Source organism: Ruditapes philippinarum, unplaced genomic scaffold (assembly GCF_026571515.1).
Source record: "Ruditapes philippinarum isolate M1 unplaced genomic scaffold, ASM2657151v2 ctg5992_1_1_1_1, whole genome shotgun sequence".
Lineage (NCBI taxonomy): Eukaryota > Metazoa > Mollusca > Bivalvia > Venerida > Veneridae > Ruditapes > Ruditapes philippinarum.
This window is the reverse complement of record NW_026866617.1, coordinates 24768-44215: the sequence shown is the minus strand read 5'-3', so window position 1 is coordinate 44215 and position 19448 is coordinate 24768. Positions and strand designations below refer to the sequence as shown.

General features: G+C 31.3%; 1 protein-coding gene across 1 annotated transcript in view; it reads left to right on the top strand.

Annotated features, from left to right (window-relative positions):
* Nucleotides 1-19448, top strand: part of LOC132733081 (uncharacterized) — a gene marked incomplete at its 3' end in the record, with an annotated part of 41819 nt that overhangs the window by 1616 nt on the left and 20755 nt on the right. Inside the window, 11 exon segments of the mRNA XM_060719676.1 lie at nucleotides 577-750; nucleotides 1162-1469; nucleotides 2839-2925; nucleotides 9403-9420; nucleotides 13330-13439; nucleotides 14072-14191; nucleotides 14517-14593; nucleotides 15167-15304; nucleotides 15659-15738; nucleotides 16103-16268; nucleotides 16987-17193. Of these exon segments, the coding sequence (XP_060575659.1) occupies nucleotides 635-750; nucleotides 1162-1469; nucleotides 2839-2925; nucleotides 9403-9420; nucleotides 13330-13439; nucleotides 14072-14191; nucleotides 14517-14593; nucleotides 15167-15304; nucleotides 15659-15738; nucleotides 16103-16268; nucleotides 16987-17193 (1427 nt within the window).

Here is a 19448-nt window from a genome sequence, read left to right as displayed (position 1 = left end):
TAATTATATTTGATTATTTATTGTTGTTTTTTCTTCTGATATCATCTGGTATAGCAAGCTATGACGTGAACAGTTCAAAATGTGATTTGTGAGCTTTATATACACATATACGAGTATATATATATATATTAAATACAGACAATTGTGAAAATGTCAGACCCCTCTGTTGTGAAGTTGAGTTCTAAGACTCTTTATTCCAAATCATTAATGCTGGAAGCAGTCAATTCTAAGATTAACTTGAACACCTCAAAGTTTAATCGGTTATAATCTGTACTGATTGGCTGGGACTATCCTGTTGAAATTAAAACATCACTTTATAGTAAATTCTGTTTTAGTGTAAAGACTGATGAAACTACATGTACAATGATTCTTGCACCAATACTTACATACAATAAAGTCTCTAATGTAGATGTGTTTCTAAAGTGAGAATAGAAAATATAAATTAAACCATGCATTTCTTACCTTCAAATATGTTTTCTTTTAAAAATGATTTTGCATTTCTTTAATATCAAATGCTTGGATTGAAAATAGACCATACTGTATTAAATTTTGCTAGTTGATTTTTCTACTGAGCAGAAATATGTAGTTGCTGGTTTCATCTTGCTTGTCAATACCACACAAGAGATTGGTAAGGATGACTGGTGCTACACAGACATATCCATATGCGAGTCCAGGGCCTATCCGCCTGCCACCTGGAAACCTTGAAACAGTGGAGGAATTGCCCGGAGACTCTGACCTTGAGGATGACAGGTTTGAGTTTCTTTGATTGTCAAAATAAGAGAACTTACAATATTTCATCCTTTGTTATATTAAATTTTGATGTACAAGTAACTAAAGGAAAAGTACCGTTTTAAAGTTATGAAAAATGATCTTTTCTTTCCCCTTTGAACTTAAAGTTTAAATTTTACCAAAATGTTTGACATTAGAAACAGTTTCATAACATTTATACATGTACTAAAATAATTTAGTGCAACTCATCATCAGCGCAAGAAAAATATCATGATTTTGTTTATGTTAAAGAGTGAAAAAGACCTGAGTAAATGCCATTCCCATAAAAGTTGTGTACAAATTATAACAACATGTATTTCAAAGAAAAAAAAACAACAGGATTTATTCTCTGATAATTTAAAATGTAAGTTGTATGATAATCACTGATTTCAGATCTGATTTGTCGGCCTCCCTGTCTGATGCAGCCCTCAGTAACATTGAGGAGGAAGAGGGTGATGATTTCTATGATGAGGGAGAAGGAGACTCTATGAGGGAGAGAGATCCAGTCTTTGAAAAGATCAAAGAAACACTGTCAAAAAGTCAGCAGCGTTCGGAATCAGTGGCTTCTATGTTGAGTAGTATAAGTGATGAGAGTGATGGACCACATGTACAGATATCTGAACATTATACGTCAGTGCCTTATGGCATACAGCCGAGAGCAACTTACGAGCATAGTAGTGTACATGCTGATATAATGGGAGGTAAGAACAATGTACAGCTTTGACATAATATCAAGTTACTTCTCTTTTATTTTTGATCAGGATTATCAAAAATAATAAAACCCTTACTAAACAAAGCTTCATAAGCATTAGTATTATAACTTTCTTGACACTTCAATATTCTTCTCTAAATCATTTAATGTATAGATCATGTAGATAAAAAGACTACTTTAAACTTGAACTATCATGGAAAACTGTTGTTCTTGACTTCTTAACTTTGGATTGACATTGCACTGTATTTAAAAGAATCATTTCTAGTTCAAGTTTCTATCAATAAACACCATATGAGTACAATTGAAAATTAAAACATATACATATATATACATTCATAGTACATTTTGATTGTAAATCCAGCTAGTTTGACAGTCAATACTAATTAGACTTGTTAAGATCTGTTAGTGGTTTGCAGTTTTGAGCGATGACATGTAATGCTTGATTTGATTTAAATGAAAAGCCATTTACCCTTAACCCCTGTCTGAATTCAGGGATTTAATTTTAGAAATGTACAGATAAATTAATGCAGAAAATCAAAATCATTCATACAAATTGAAACCAGGAACTTTTATAAGTATTTACCATATGATATGTATATCAGACTGAGACTTACTGTTGTATTTGGGAAGGTGAAGGTTGATTGTAATCTGAATAGTTCTTACAAATTGGGGTAATTTACTTTGCAATATGTTATTTTTATTTTAAAGAAAATGAAAATCCACCAATTAAACAACGCATGAAAATAACCATTTTGATAAAACCACGAAACTCATGCCCATGAATATAAGTGAATTCACAGTACCTGAACAAAAGTGAACTAAAATTTAAAAATGTTTCCCATGTTGACAAGTTACCAGTCAAGTAATATCTTTACATTTATGCTGCTGGAATTGAAAGTGTTTAGTTTTTGCCACCAGTTTAGATCTCTGTACTATAGGCTGTAATATTTTCATCATGATATCCCGAAAATTGATAATGGATAGTTCAAAATAGAACCTGGACAATTCCATTTAAGAAATTCAATAGGTTATCAAGGGTTAAGTAATTGTATCAGGTTTTAGTTTGAGATAGAAATGAGCCGCGTCATGACAAAACCAACATAATAGGTTTGCGACCAGCATAGATCCAGACCAGCCTGCGCATCTGCGCAGTCTAATCAGGATCCATGCTGTTCGCTTACAAACCCTATTACAAGTAGAGAAACTGATAGCGAACAGCATGGATCCTGATCAGACTGCGCGGATGTGCAGGCTGGTCTGGATTCATGCTGGTCGCAAACGCACTTTGTTGGTTTTGTCGTGACGCGGCTCAAATGTCTATGTTTGGTAATATGAGTGATGACTGTTTGATATTACAGTGGCCTACAATGGTAGAATGAGAATGTTTGTTATATTGGATTCAAAGGGAATAACAACATGGAAACGTGATCTGGTTGATCCTAGAGGTATGTTGTCACATATCGTTGCTTATATCTTATAGAACTTTATTTCTATAATTATATTTGAATACATGTACTTACACTAAAATTTCATTTAACTAACTCACTATGATGTAATACTAGTAACTTTCCACTGGTGTGAGAAAACAACCTTTACATAATTTGATTGTTTTTTTTTCATTGATAAATTCAATTTTTAAAGATTTTTTTTCTCTGGCTTTTGAAATTATAAAACTAAAATATCCACTACCTATTCATATCTATCTTCAACATCACATGTGTAGAAATTCGCATTTTTATTTTAACGTCAACTACAATGTGAATGTCTTTATACACCATTTTCAAAATGATATAAAGGGATTTTTTCTCAGGCTGGAATCAATGATTTAACTACATGATTGTATAAATCTAGGTTTCTAATAACTAATGTTGTTTTAATTTCTATGGAAAGGTTATCATGTTATGTTGATAAAACATGGATTTTAACCAGATTTAATCTTACCTACCGGCTCCTTTGTTAAAAGCGGTCTAGTAAATCACTTACCGACCGGTTAACAGGTCTGCAAATAGATACCGACCGGTTATTGTTCTATTGTTCTCTATACAATAGAAAACATGTGAAGTCGAGAAACTCGTGCATTACAGTACACAATATTCACCGTAAAAGAACGCTGAATTGTGGGGGAGGGGGGGGGGGGATAATGACCACTTTGAATAGGAAAAAGGGTCGATATATATTTTAAAGATTAATCGAAATAAATTAGCGCAAACGGCTGTAAGGACCCTCATAACTTATATTCCAGATTATTTGTGAGAAAAACGAACTGGCTACTGTTCTGGCGTTGAAGTTTTGTGTTTCGCCTATATTAATGAGTATAACAACGCACATTAATCCTTTCTTTTGCTTTTCGGTATACCTAACACATTTGCCGAACTATATAGCTTCATAAGATACTAGTTTTCGGTATTTATTTCCACAACTATGTCTGAATTTGCACAATCCTGCATTATTTTAACAATTCTGCATTAAGGGATATATACGACGATTATATTATTGGTGCATATCGAATCAAAGTCAACTTCTGCATCTTTCTTTCCTAAAATAATACTTTCAGTGAGAGTATAGTTCATCTTAAGTATAAGACCGTTTTTCTCATTTTTTCCCAGTTATTTTTACATTACAATTTGGATTTTGTATACCAGTACCAAGAATACGACTTGCGCTTCCATTCTAGACCGCGTGCTTACATGCGGTCTTATAACGGATGATGCTAATTAAGAATACACGGAAAGAAAATTCATCAAAACATGGATGAAATTCTAAGAACATTTAAAATCAGCCATCATAAAAAACAACAGCAACAAAACCAAACTTACATGGCGGTGTAACTACATGTATTACTAATATTTATTCATAGAACCCTGTCTTTTACTTTCCTTTGAAAAAATCGTATATTTTAATTATATAAGAAATAGCCTGATCATCTATTTACCATGAAATTTATTATATATAAAGATAAAGTGTTCCGTTTTTATGATTAGAAAACATTTTTATCTTCCTCAGTGTTTGTTTATATTATTAATATGTTATGTATTCATATATTGACAATATCAAAATAATGATCTTACCTTTCCCTACTCGACTCATTTTCTGTGACTCAACTCAACAAGTACATTACCTGACCTTATTACATAATGAAACCCCACGAAAATCACGAGAATATTCAAATAACACCTGATTTGTGAACGAATGAATTACAAGAGCGTAGCGGATGGTATCTTTGCTTTGCTTTGGAATGCTTTCTTAAACATGATAAAGTACATAAGTAATATGTTTCTTGTGAGTAATATTAATAAATACTGATGTATGGATAGAAAAACAAAAGAGCATGTAGGTAAGATAGTTACCGCACTCGGAATAGGTCTGCATAGTATTTACAGACCCGGTGGCCTTTTAAAAACCTCGATCGCTACGCTCTCTCGGTCTTCAAATCGCCACCCGGGTCTGTAAATACTATGCAGACCTATTCCTCGTACGGTAACTATTACTTACCATGAATTTACTTTATTGTGTCAAGGGGTTATAATTATGGCGTTTGTATTATAAGAAGATTTTCAAAATATGGTTAAAATTGTTTTACAATAGTACCACTTGTTAATGCACTCTTCCTTTTCTGTTTACTTATAAATTTTCATTGACATACTATAAAAAATTAGACCTATTCTGAACAGATGCAAAGTTACAAAATTGATTCATATTTAAAAAAAAATTAATTTGTTAGAGCATTACTGGATTAACAGACGACACAAGAATGGTATTAATTAATCTGAATCATAATGATTATATGATTTAGAACATTATTATGTTTTTTTTTTGTTCTCGTTATTGTTTTGTTTTTATGTTCTGCCAAATCTAAGTGACCCAGTTGTAAGAATAAAAAATATGGTCATTACTACACATTGTATGTTAAGATGTTTATCTACAAGTTAAATTATGCTATCTGATTATATATCATTGTGTTCCTGTTTTGTTTATAATGCCAGTTACTACATTTTAAAATATTTCTTTTAAGTGCCCTAGATATTTTTAGTCGTCCATTGTAGTTTGAGAATGTTATCATTTTTTTTCATACTAGTTTGAAAATATAATGATTAACCGGTATGACCTGCTTTAATTTTGGGACTTTTAATTAAAGATCCTGTAACACAATTTTTTTTAAAGTTTTAAATTATAAATATAATGCTCAAATTAAGATATAACAATATTGTATGTTCCAAAAAAGAATTATTTATAAAGATATTACCAAATTTAACATTTCATGTAAAAAGGGAGGTAATAAAAAATTTATTTTCTATAAAGTTCAAGTCAAATTTTATAATAAGAAATGAATGCACATATTTAAATGATTACATATAATATTCACAAATAATTGCAGTACATATTTTACATATTCTTCGATGTTTGAAAATTGTTTTATTTTGCATAATTATGTATGTATATATAATTTCACTTAGTGTGGTTTACCACTCAGGGGGCCCCCGTGGCCGAGTGGTTAAGGTCGCTGACTTGAGATCACAGGTCCCTCACCGCTGTAGGTTCGATCCTTATTCAGGTCGAAATCTTTCATGTGAGGAAGCCATTCAGCTGACTTACGGAAGGTCGTTGGTTCTACCCAGGTGCCCGCTCGTGTCTGAAATAATGCCCGGAGGGGCACCTGGGATTCTTCCTCCACCAATAAAAGCTGGAAAAAAATCGACGAAAAAATCTCGGCGGGACGCTCTAGGATGGCCCGACTTGAGTGTACGGTCGCCCATATGGGCTTTCTGGCGGCGACCTTAAATAAACGCAATTAAAAAAAAAAAAAAAAAGTTTACCACTTTCATCGTACATACAGGATCTTTAAGGGATTTCAATATAAAAATACACAAGATGAGCTTAAAACAATATAGTGCCTGGGCAGACTTCACAGATTGGAAACTGGCCCGGCTCTATAATGTTGGCAAAGACAAATGGCAGGCGAAAAGTTAGTTTAAGACTGGTCTAATGTTTACAGAATGTTACATTATTTTCAGAATGATTTAAAATGTTCTTGTTATAAACATGTACTTTTAGATTGATTTAAAAATGATATAGTACTTCCGTTCTAATTTAAAGTTTACATTACATATTTGATACTGGTTTAAAAGTGTTATAAAATATTTTTAGATTGGTTCAAAAATGTTTTTTCTTTTAAATTATAAAATATTTTTAGACTGGTTTGAAAATGTTTTTTCTGTTATATTATAAAATATTTTTAGACTCAGGTTCGAAAATGTTTTTTCTTTTATGTTTTCATGACTTTTTCATCACCATTTAATGAAATAACTTATTACAGATATGGGTTATCTCCAAACCAAGGATCTTACTCCTAAAACATTTAATTTAAATCAAGGTATTTATTCTTGCACTGGAGTGTTGCACTTTTCTAGGGTCTAAGATGTAATCTTAAAATAGAAATTATCTTCAGTTCATATAAATATGTACCTATTGCCGGAAAAATGCTACTGTTTCTTTGGAAACTATACTTGCTAGAATAGGTTCTTTAATTATGTTGAAGCGAAATTAAGTTAAGTTTAGTTAGCATTTCGTTATATTACAGAGAAGTTAAACTTATTTATTTAAATCTGTAACATGGATACACTATTCAAATGGTTATTGGCAAAAGTACGTAAATAGATTGCAGCAGGGCCTCAACTCCTGAAATAATAAAATGGCTGATTTTCAACTGCTGAATCCCTTTATGATTTAAGTCGTGTCACGACAAAACCAGCATAATGGGTTTGCGACCAGCATGGATCCAGACCAGCCTGCGCATCCGAGCAGTCTGATCAGGATCCATGCTGTTCGCTTACAAACCCTGCGCAGGCTGGTCTGGATCCATGCTGGTAGCAAACGCACTTTGTTGGTTTTGTCATGACGCGGCTTATTTAATTTTCTAATTTTTTTTTCACAGAGAGTTCTGAAAACTTTAGTAATATTAGTATCTGATGTAGAAAAGCAATTCAGTAAGCTGAAAAAAGGTTGAAGGTTGACTTTTGCCTGAAATAATGCAGAAGATGACACCATTTACCTATATTCAGCAACCAGCTTAATGCTGAACATCCAACAAAATAAGATAAAAGTTTTCTGTACAGTAATAAATACATTGACTTTATTCAGCTATTGAATGTTTGTAAGTATATAAGTCTGACTAGAGTAATTAACCCATTGGGAAGTTAAGGTGAGAGTTTACAGGTTTGCAAAACAAAATTGATTATACCTTAGATAAAACAATTGGTCTTAGTATGCTTGTTTAAGGGCAGCAGGTGTCTGTTGGTTAAGGTGTCTTAACCTATGTAATCATGAATTAGCCATACAGTGGATCATGTTCCCGTTTGAAAATTAGCTGCCAGTTTGAAAGTTTTTTCAAAACATTTCATGAATTATTAACTTCAAGAATTGCACCATTTTAAATATTGTGGAATAAAATAACATGAAAAAGTGGTAATTGGAATTAGAACTGCTTCTGGTGTCTTAAGTTTTTTTTTTCAAAAATGAATTCTGAAGATTCTTGTAAGATATTTATATGATAAATAATTAAGAATCTGTTTTATACAGAATAAGCTCTTGATATAGACTGTAAAATTGTTTTTGATAGTTTGCTAAGCAATGTAGTGGCATATGACTTGGTTGTATCTTACGTTTATTTTTGTCAATCTTGCTATTTCTTGTAGATATACTGATTAGAGATTTTCCTAATATCTGTTCATTTTCTCCATGTCTGAAATCTATATCATCTGTCCTGGGCTAATAGGCTTAATAAATATACAATCACATGCCGTAACTTCATTTATTTTTTATTTCAATGCTTAAAAATCTGTAAAATGATTGTTAAATGATTTTAATATGTGTAAATGAAAACACCCACGAAATATGTCTTGGGATAAAAAGAATTCCCTTATTGACTTTGTCAGTGAAAAGAAGGAATTTAAAAATATACAACTTTAATACTGTGTCTCAGAAATAGACAAAAATAGCAAAATGATAATTAAGTTCAGATTAGTTGTGTATCAAGTTTTAAGCACTGTATTAAATTTATGTACTAAGTTTAAAGCATAATTTATGTACTAAGTTTAAAGCATAATTTATGTACTAAGTTTAAAGCATAATTTATGTACTAAGTTTAAAGCATAATTTATGTACTAAGTTTCAAACATAAATTCACATTCTCTATATCGGGTTCTTGGTCAAATTTACAGTACCACAAACAAAAACTTTATGAATCAGTTTTAATATAATGTTTCCATATTGTCACTTTGGTGCAGTAACAGATTAACTCCTATTAAAATTTAATAGGAGTTAATCTCTTACTGCACTAATAAGATGGTATAAGAGTTAAGATCGGTTTTTTTTAAGTGGTTAACTTATTTCTTGATAGTAAGCAATGATAGTTCAAAGAAGAAAACACTAAAAAAGAAGTCCACTGTCACACTTAGACATCGCTACTTTGGTAAATCTTCACTCTTTAATGGCTTTGGGACGTACTTTTTATAGAATGTATCATGGTACAATGCACATTTGGTGAAGGTATATGCATTTAACTAGAAATGTCATTCTTGATTTTTTTCTTTTTGAAGAAATTTTTGATGATTTCAGTTCCAGCACCACAGGAATGGTAATGAATGGGTTTCTATTGCACACATTTACAACTTTTAATGTGTTGTTCTATACATGAGCCCTGCTAAATGATGTTAACATTTGATTACTAAGGAACTTTGTATATCTAGATTTATTGGAAAAAGTATGATTGTTAGTTCATAGCTGTCTAAAATCTATTTTGTGTCCATGAAATATTGTGTTAATAAAAAGCATGAAACTTATATCATGGCTATGTTTTCACATGGCAGGGCTCATTATTTAAGTACAGTATATATTTTGAGTGATATTGTTGTTATATACCACAGGAATGAGAATTGTTGAGAGTAAGAAGTTTATATCACCAATGATTAAATACCTCTGTTTATATACCTTCATATAACCATTGTAAAATGTCCTCATATAAGCATGTAGGTGTACGGACATAATCCCCTTCGGACAAAATCCCCTTCATGCATTTTTGTATATCTGGACATAATCCCCTCCATGGGTGGACATAATCCCCTTCATGTGTGAAATTTTGAAGTGGACAAAATCCCCTTCATAAAATTGCTACCTAGGACAAAATCCCCCTCGGTTTATAAAGTGGTTAAGAGAGTGACATACTGCATTATGCTGTGTGGTAAATATCTTAATGTATAAATAAGTAAAAATTATTTCAGCAGAAAAGCACATTCAATTAGCACATTTTAATCACATTAAAATTGCTTTGTTAAAGCATTCATAACAATCAATCAAGTAGTACAGTGATCTTGGTTTGATCACGGATTTATATTACAATAAATTAAATTATCACTCATTCATCAATACAAATTGTAACAATGGATAGTATGTATCAGAGACATAGATATCTATGTCTCTGTATGTATCAATTAGAATTATCAACTTATACAATCAATGAAACAATTATTGGCTAAAAAAATGTTTTTGATACTAATCAATTTTAAACAATTAAAGAAATTGCCTAATCAAATATGTGTTATGCAGTTGATAATTTACCATAACTTTAATGAAAACTTCTAAACTAAATAAAGGTTAACTATTGATACATAATTATAAATAAAAAAACAAAAGTTCATTATTCATCAATTTTTTATGGAGCATAATAATACATTAGAAACCTATGAAACAAGGGGATTTTGTCCGGGTAGTGAAGGGGATTTTGTCCAGCCTTGCAAAAACATGAAGGGGATTATGTCCACCCATGAAGGGGATTTTGTCCGGGTAGGCGAAGGGGATTTTGTCCGAAGGGGATTATGTCTGACATTCAAGCATGTAATATAAATTATATTAAATGTTTCATGTAATATTTGAGGTTAAATGTTGTGCACAGTGTTTATTACCATATCAAATATATGTGTATGTGCCTTTGTATTATGGCCTCAAAGTATGCACTGTATATTCCTCATATTGTATATTGCCCCTGGGTATGCATTGTATATTTCACATATTGCATATGGCCCCTGAGTATGTTTTGTAATTTGTATATCCCATGTTTTGGAGTGTATTTCATATCTTTATGAAAATTTAATTAGGAATCTTTTCCTTCAAAAAATTTGTTTTAGATATATTTTTTGATAGGACAATTAGATCAAAAACCAACACAAATTTAAATATCAAAACATGTTTTGCTTTATAAGCTTCGTCAGTTGATATATTATTTGAAGCATTTTTGTGAACAAATGTGCTAAAAAAAGTTGCAACTTTAGTGAGTTTATCATTATGATTAATGATCACATTGGTTCCTTATATTGTTTCAAATGAGTTTTTATTATTCAAACATTATAAGTTGGTCCTTATATTGAGCTATTTAATAGTAGGTACTGGTCACAAAATGACTATCTTTTTAAAAAGATTTTTGTTTCTGATTATTGTGTCACATAGGTGTATATATGCTATTAAATATTGTTATAGACATGTACTGTTCAGTGTATGCAACATTTCAGAATGTTTTTTATAAGTTCACACATACCTTGATTATTATAAATTTGACCTTCAACATTTATAGCAATGATATAATTATTTAACTTTGTGGTCTAGATGATTGTTGTCTTTATTTTTGAGTTTGAATCCCATGCAGTACAGGATTCTTTATCTTATTCCAACTTTTACTTGCTGACTAAATTGTTCTGATTTTTTTAGCTCACCTGTCACAAAGTGACAGGGTGAGCTTTTGTAATCGCTTTTTGTCCGGCATCCGTCCGTCGTCCGTAAAATTTTACTTTAAATGACATCTTCTCATAAACCACTAAGCCAATTTCATCCAGACTTCACAGGAATGTTCCTTTGGTGGTCACCTTTGAAAATTGTTCAAAGAATTTGATTCCATGCAGAACTCTGGTTGCCTTGGCAACCAAAAGAAAAAACTTTAAATATCTTCTTCTAAAAAACCCAAAGAGCTAGAGCTTAGATATTAGGCATGAAACATCTTCTAGAAAGTGTCTACCAATTTTGTTGGAATAAAAGCATTTGGGTCAAAATTGGCCCCGCCCCAGGGGGTCATTGATTTTCCCTATATGCATAGAGTAAAAACTTAAAAAATCTTCTTTTAAAGAACCCAAAGAGTTAGAGCTAAGATATTTAGCATGAAACATCCTCTAATGGGTGTCTACCAAGTTTGTTCAAATAAAAGCCCTGGGGTCAAAATTGGCCCGGCCCCAGGGGGGTCATTGATTTTCCCTATATGCATATAGTAAAAACTTAAAAAATCTTTTTTTAAAGAACCCAAAGAGCTAGAGCTAAGATATTTGGCATGAAACATGTTCTAATGGATGTCTACCAAGTTTGTTCAAATAAGAGCCCTGGGGTCAAAATTGGCCTAACCCCAGGGGGTCATTGATTTTCCTTATATGTGTAAAGCAAAAACTTAAAAAATCTTCTTTGAAAAAAACCCAAATAGCTAGAGTTTAGATACTAAGCATGAAACATCTTCTAGTGAGTGTCTACCAAGTTTGTTCTTGTAAAAGCCCTTGGGTCAAAACTGGCCCTGCCCCAGGTGTGTCATTGTTTTTAACTATATGTGTAAAGAAAAAACTTGACCAGCTAGACCTTAGATGTTTAGCATGAAACATCTTCTAATGGGTGTCTACAAAGTTTGTTCAAATAAAAGCCCTGTGATTTAAACTGGCCCCGCTCCGGGGGCCTATATACAGGTGAGCGACTTCAGGGCCATCATGGCCCTCTTGTTTCTGGAATGGTAATAATACAATAGGGTGGTCCTGTTTATCATGTATAAGACCTGGTGTAAAGTCTGAAACTAGGGCTTTGACTTTAAAATATGTAGAATCTACTTCTTTTCTCTACATTGTGCAGACAAATATTGAAATATTATTCAAAAGTCATTTGACATTAAAGGAACTCCACTGTGGTCCAAAATCCTAAGAACATAAGATTTGAATTTTTTACATAGATCCATTGGTGCACTTTAAACAGTTGGATATGCAAAAGATTATTAAGAAATATACTCAAAATATGAAATATACTCAAAATATATTGAAAATCATATTTTTGTGATATTCTTTGCCCAATTTGAAACGCTTTTCAATTTTGGGTCATTTAATTGTCACAATTAGAGTAATTATCCTGGAAAAACAGAGTTAGCGAATGATCTTAAATTTTGCACAAATATTATTGGTCTAAACATCAAATGGAGCTTTAATATCAAAAAATTATTTCTTGTCCCGTCATGTCAAAAAACCTCAGTGGAGTCACTTTAAAGTAGCTATTTTTTGTTTGGTAATAAGAGAAGTTTTAGCACTTTAAAAGTCAAAGCTTGAGTTTTGGAAATGTCTGTGAACATTGGCAATGGGAAGATTATACACAACATTATACCCACCCCCACTGTATATGTTAAATATAAATATGATTGTTTGATATTTATATATTGAATGTTACAATATCAACTCAAATTGTTGAATATCGTAAAAACATTGTCATACTTAGAATGGACACCTGGAATGAACAACCATAAATGTTCTGAATTTTGTATTACTATACAATTTATTTAAATAAGTTATATAAAACATACAATACAAATTAAATCATCACTTAAGTAAAAGTTATAGTTTGAATGATTAATAAATAAAAAAGCTTACAGTACATGTAGGTCCATATTATGAAAATATGAATTTTATATATACCATGTAATAAATTTAAGAAGTGGTGAGTTTGAAACTAACAAAATATATTTTCCAAAGTTTATGGTAACATTAATGAATTATTTTCAAACATTTCAGTACGGAGGGCCTTACAGTACCCTAAGTATGAGTATCGACTCATTATGCATGTAGTCTATGCTCCAAAGTACAACTGTTACTTTGCCCTCGGAAAAGATTTCTCCGTAAAGGTAAATCTCTCTTTTCTCTCTGAAGTAGTTGAATCTTTAGAATATTGAACATTTGTAATGGTTCTTTTCATTGGACAGCTGTGATGTTAACAATCTAACAGTGCTTTTCATTGGACAGCTGTGATGTCAATATATTATATACACGCATCTGCATTTAATTTATGAATTATTTTCAGTGTTAATGAAAGCAGTTGTGTAGTGAATAAAATTATTAATTTGTTGTGCAGATTTTTAACAAGTAATATAGCTGATTGTTTGCCTAGTATTAGCTGAAAACATCTGAATTTTTTTTGAACTAATAAAATAATGTTGGCACAAGTATGTTACAAGGATCCCATTCTATGCTATCAGTTTTAGCTCGATTGCAAAACAAGTCCTTGCAACTTATATTAATCACTTTCGAGAGACTGCTTCCTGAAACTTCAACCAGTACTAGTGTCATAAGAGGGATCATGATCATGACCAGAGTAGGGCTCAAACTCATGATTCCTGGGTTGAGAGGAAGACAACATTACCACCAAGCCACTGCTCCCCTTAAATTATTTTTTATTGTAATATATTTAAATTTTAACATGCAAGATTAAGAAGTTAATGAGAATGTAAATGTAGAAATCAAATTTTTATTTTTACAGGTGTTAAACAGAGACTTTGAGGAGACGTGTTCTGTGAACACTGACATGAGATCTGTATTATATATATTGTTTAATCCTGTTAGAGATGAACTTATTACGGGAGGTGTGGGTGGAATAAAGGTATGTACACTTATCATATCTGCTCATGACACATTCTTTTCTAGAAATCAACCTATTTTACATGTTGTACTTGTTTATATAATGTAGATACATGTATATGACATTTTGGTAAATTGTTGTAAAGCAAACTTCATCACTCATTTTAAGTTGTAACAAGTCAGAAATAAAAAACTTATACGTAAACATTCATCAAATAACTGTTTTCCAGTTGACTTCTTAAAAAAACTAGTATGTTTGACAGTTTGTATATTTATAAGTTGAACCTTAGAATTTAAAGTTTACTTTTTCAAAGGAAGACACCCTTTTGATAATTGTTTTTTTGTAGATTTGGCAGTTCCAGCAAGCAGCAGGGAAAGCATTTACAGAACTGAAACCTCTTGCCAACTATGAACTGAGAATCAAGTTAGTGTTGCTTTCATTGCTACAGCTTTTGTTTAACTTTCATGATGTCTTTATTTGAACATTGAATGGATTAATACCATAGAAACCAATGAAAAACTAAATAGATTAACTTTTCTAGACTCCAAACCAACTTTCTTTGGACAAACTTTTTAACATTTGTTGATGAACTTTATAAGAATATTTGACCTCTTGTGAATTTTCACACCATGGTAATTCATTGCAACTATATTAGAGATTAGCATATTAATGACCCCTAATTTAGCAAAAACTTAGCATATTCAGACATGTTACTATGAAAGGATAACTGCTTTGCACTAGTAATTGTACAGATTTTTTATGATAATGCAGCAGAATGTTGCGACATCCATGTCTTATGAACACATTTCTAATTTTGCTTTAATATGGTTAAGATGATATGTTACCTTCTACAACCAAGAAGTTAATATAGTGATACCATTATGGCCTTAAAAGTATTTATTTTACTAGATGAAATTTATATATAACACTACAGATAAAATATATATAAAACTCTGGTGAGTCAGGAGGTTGAAGTTGTATTCATTACATTTTCAGAGAGACACTGCCAAATGTAGGAGGTAGTTGGGTGAAGAAGGTAGAGTTAGATTACCACCTTCAACACCTGTACTGCTGTTCTGATACTGACCTACATGTTTATGATCTCACTGGCAAACTACTCTTCAAGTTTGAAAGGTTTGATTGTATTTAATACATGATTGTTCTGTATTCTTTTTATGTGTGATGTTTTTTTTTTAAATGAGAAAGTCTTGAAAAGCAGATTAAGTGATTGATCTGAAATTTTGCATGAAAGTTATTGGTCCAGCCCTTTATCAAATGGTATATTAATCTTGAAATGTTTCCATTTCCAGTTTCATCATGTAATTTAAACTTCAGTGGAGTCCCTTTAATTTCTAGTATGTAGTATGTATTTCAAACTCTTTAGTATCAAAAAGTTACAATGTATTGAAATCATTTAGTATTTTAGTAAACAATATAAGTATGATTTCTGACAGCATTAATAACACTGTTGTTTATTTATAATTTCAGAGCTCACACCATGTCTATCACAGGTGCTTGTTTCTCGCCATCTGCTAAAGTGTTAGTAACATCATCTGTCGATTCTGAAGGTATTTCAAGGGCTCAATATTGTTGCTTTTATGTTGTTGTTGTTGTTTTGCGGTACATTAACATGATGAAATTTAAAGGATTAATTCAATTGTTTAAAAGTTGTGCTTCTGTCTGTGCTTCTGTGGATAGGTTGTCAAATTAATGTTGTTTCGTATAACATATCAGATGATACTTTAAGGCTAGGTCTCGAGTTAAAAGTCCTTTCCAGTTCATGTACTTTTCACTTGTTTTTTTTCTAAACAAGGATTTGCATTTTCTTTGCACTTCTAAAAAACAAAAAACAAAAATATATATTTTCCTATATCATCAATGTGAACATTAAATAGATTTATAAAAGACACTATGTATTTTTATTATTTTCAGTAAAAGTATGGAGTTTAAATGGTGGACTGGTTCACACATTTCGAGGTCATTCTAGAGCTGTGACTGGTTTACTGTTACATCCAGAAACTTCCTCTATATTGATCACATGTTCTCTAGATGGTTCCATCAGAATGTGGTCCTTAGACACAATGGATCTACTATATATGTATGTTTTCTCAAGAAATAACTTCTTTACCTATAGCCAATATTAGTAAGATACTAGTATAGATTGCTTAATAGCTCAAGTTATTAAAGTTTTGTTTCCAGAATTTTGTATATTTATACAGTTCATTTGTCAAACAATTACATGAACTTTTATTGTACTGTGTTGATTCAGTATCAGAATTGAAAGTCCTGTGATACACTATCATACAGCTTATGAACATTTCATTTCATATGACATTTCTGATGTCTATGTCAAATCTAAGATCAAAATTAACAAATAAGCTTTTTGCTCAAAAGACTGGTCTTTGAGTCTTACGGCTGTTTGGTAACATTGTTGAAAGGAATTTAAACTGATTACCTATCCCTGATATGTTATTTTGACTTTGATGTAAATAGTGTAACTTGTCAGATAAACTAAAACAAGAGTTTGTTCTTGCGTGATGATTAGACCTTAAAGCTTGTATATTTACAGAAGCTTAATTGTTTTACACAGATGCCGAGTTGTCCTTAAAGTAATGCACAGAAGAAGGTCTTTTTGTCTACAGCAAAGCTAACAAGTTGCCACATGGGCTTTACTGTGTTTATAATACTTTAAAACCTTACAACAACAAAGAAAAGAAGGCTTAAATCCGGTCATTTGACATTAATACTAGATATGCTTAAACAATAAGAAGTATATTATTATGAAGGTTGCTGATGTTTGTTTATATTTTCTACAGGATTGTTGTGTCTGCTGATGGTGTAATGTGGATGGGACTGACTGATGACAAGTTACTGTATATCAGTACATGTAGAAACATTACACTGTGGCATCTAAATAACTTCTGTACTTTCTGGAGTCTAGCTAGGAACCAAGTCTCCAGTTTGTCATTGGCAAGTTGCCAGGAGAAAACTACCAGAGTGCTAGCTGTAGGGGAAGATAGTAGGTCAGTTGGTCTTTTTAGTATTTAGATAAAATCATTTTTAGAAGAAAAGAGAACAAACTTGACAGTTTTATTCTTCAATTTTAAAAAAATCTTTGTTAGTTTGGTCAGGTACGTATATTAACGGTATCCGCAACTCTATACAGTAAATCAATAACGGTAAATTATGCTGTCGTGGCAGATAATCCATCCAGACTGCCGATCGTTATTGATTTTTATCGAAGATTACATATGATTAAGCGGTGTGATATTTGACCTTGGTTATTTAAATTACCGTCAACATGTTATTTTCTGTTCAATTTTTTAAAAGTAACATATTCTAGAAAGCTGAAAGATAGATTTTTTCAAATATATATTTTATAAATCAGTGCGTTTAGTATGAAGAAAATTACGACGAGTTAAACACAGAGTTTTTTTTTTTGTCTCCCGATTATGTGAAAACTTCAGTAAAAATAATGATGCCCTCTTCGAGCAAATATAAGATTTTTTCGTCATTTATGGTCCGAATTTCGCAAAATACCTATCAACAGAAAGCTGAGAATTTGATCTTTTTAACCGTGCAATTATCATTTACAAAGCTAAATTATTTCTGGAATTGTAACGAGTAGAAACCGCAATTTACTACCAGCCAAATCGCGACTGCACACGAAAGAAATTTTATACACATGTAGTAACAAGTTATTATTAATTGTTTCGTCATTTTTGGCCGAAATTTGTGAAAAAATATTTATAAAAAGCTTATAAACTGTAGTTTTAAATTTTTTATTTTTCAATTTCTATTGCGTATCTTAAATAAATGCGGATAAGATATCGTGAAGAATCACATGGCCAAAATGATCTTGCATATTTCGAACGCAACTTTTACCATATATTTAACTTATTAAGCCCTTTATATTTTTTATTTGAACATTATTTTAAAGAATTAAGTTATCTATCTATCTATTTTTAAAATTGAATAAAAGTATGATTGTATAATTTTCAAACTGCACCAGAAAAGAGCTCTTATAAAAATGTTCGTTTTCTGAAAAACGGCCTAAACATTTTTTTGTTATGAAAGTATTGTGAAAAATAAGTACATTGTACTGTCATAATTGATGTTTGCTGCAGATTCAGTAATTGATTTAATCACGGTTATTAATGTGCATCTATTTAATTGTTCAATTGTGATAGTTTTCACACTTTTTCTATCAGTCGGTCCTGTTTGAAACTGCTTTTTAGTGGGTAAGGCTAGATTGTAATTACTATATCCAGTTGTTTTTATTTAAAACATATTCTCTTTGTTGCTTTTTATACAATTATATTGAGTAAACTGTTTCACCACTACATATGTCAGTATCTTTTCATGTTCTCTTGAATGAACGAACATGTTTTCGAGAGAATAGACATAAAGGTATTGGAAATGGTATTATCAGGTACCTGGTAGTAAAAAAAGAAATAAAAATGAAAACACATAAGTTTTGCCTTTTATTTTATAACTTGATTAAATAAAACTTCAATAGCATCGCACTGGCTATAAAATGACTGTTTATAGTGTTTTCATTTAGTGTCACTTTATTCCTGATATTTATTTGACACTTCTGGGACTCTCCTGGCACAGGCTGCAAATCTTTGAACTTTTGAGCTGTATCAGCATTCAGTGAAATTGTCGTGCAGATCTACCACTTTAAACCCTTGAAACACATTTGTTACGATCTGAAATAGATGAAATGACATTTAATATAAATATTTTGTTTTATCAACACAGAATAACCATGTACTAATGTTAATATACGTACCTGGAATAACTAACAAAAAAGAAGTTGAATATAACTTCTGAGTAAATGAAAAAAAAAATGGGGGAAAATTCATCCATTTTCAAAAAGACATAGCATCAAAATTACTCGACTGAAAATTATAAATAATATCATAAACCATTTACTATGATGTAGTGACTAACTTTTCAGCTTTCATTTATATTTTAAAGGTCTTTAAATACCTCTGATGCTTCGGCTAAAATAGGTCTTGAATTTAATTTTGCACCACAAAAATTTAACATTTTCCTTCAAATTCCACGCCACAAAAACAATAGAACAGATGATAAGGGAGTGTTAAAAGTACCTTCACGTCATACTTGAATTTATTTTAAACCGATTTGTGCAAGTTTAGTCAGTTTTCTTCGAGTGGTTTAAGCCTGATGTCTCTGCAGATTTTATACGTGTTCACTCGTTTCAAACATTTTGTAAATCTCATTCATCCAGAGTGGAATATTTTCAACCCGA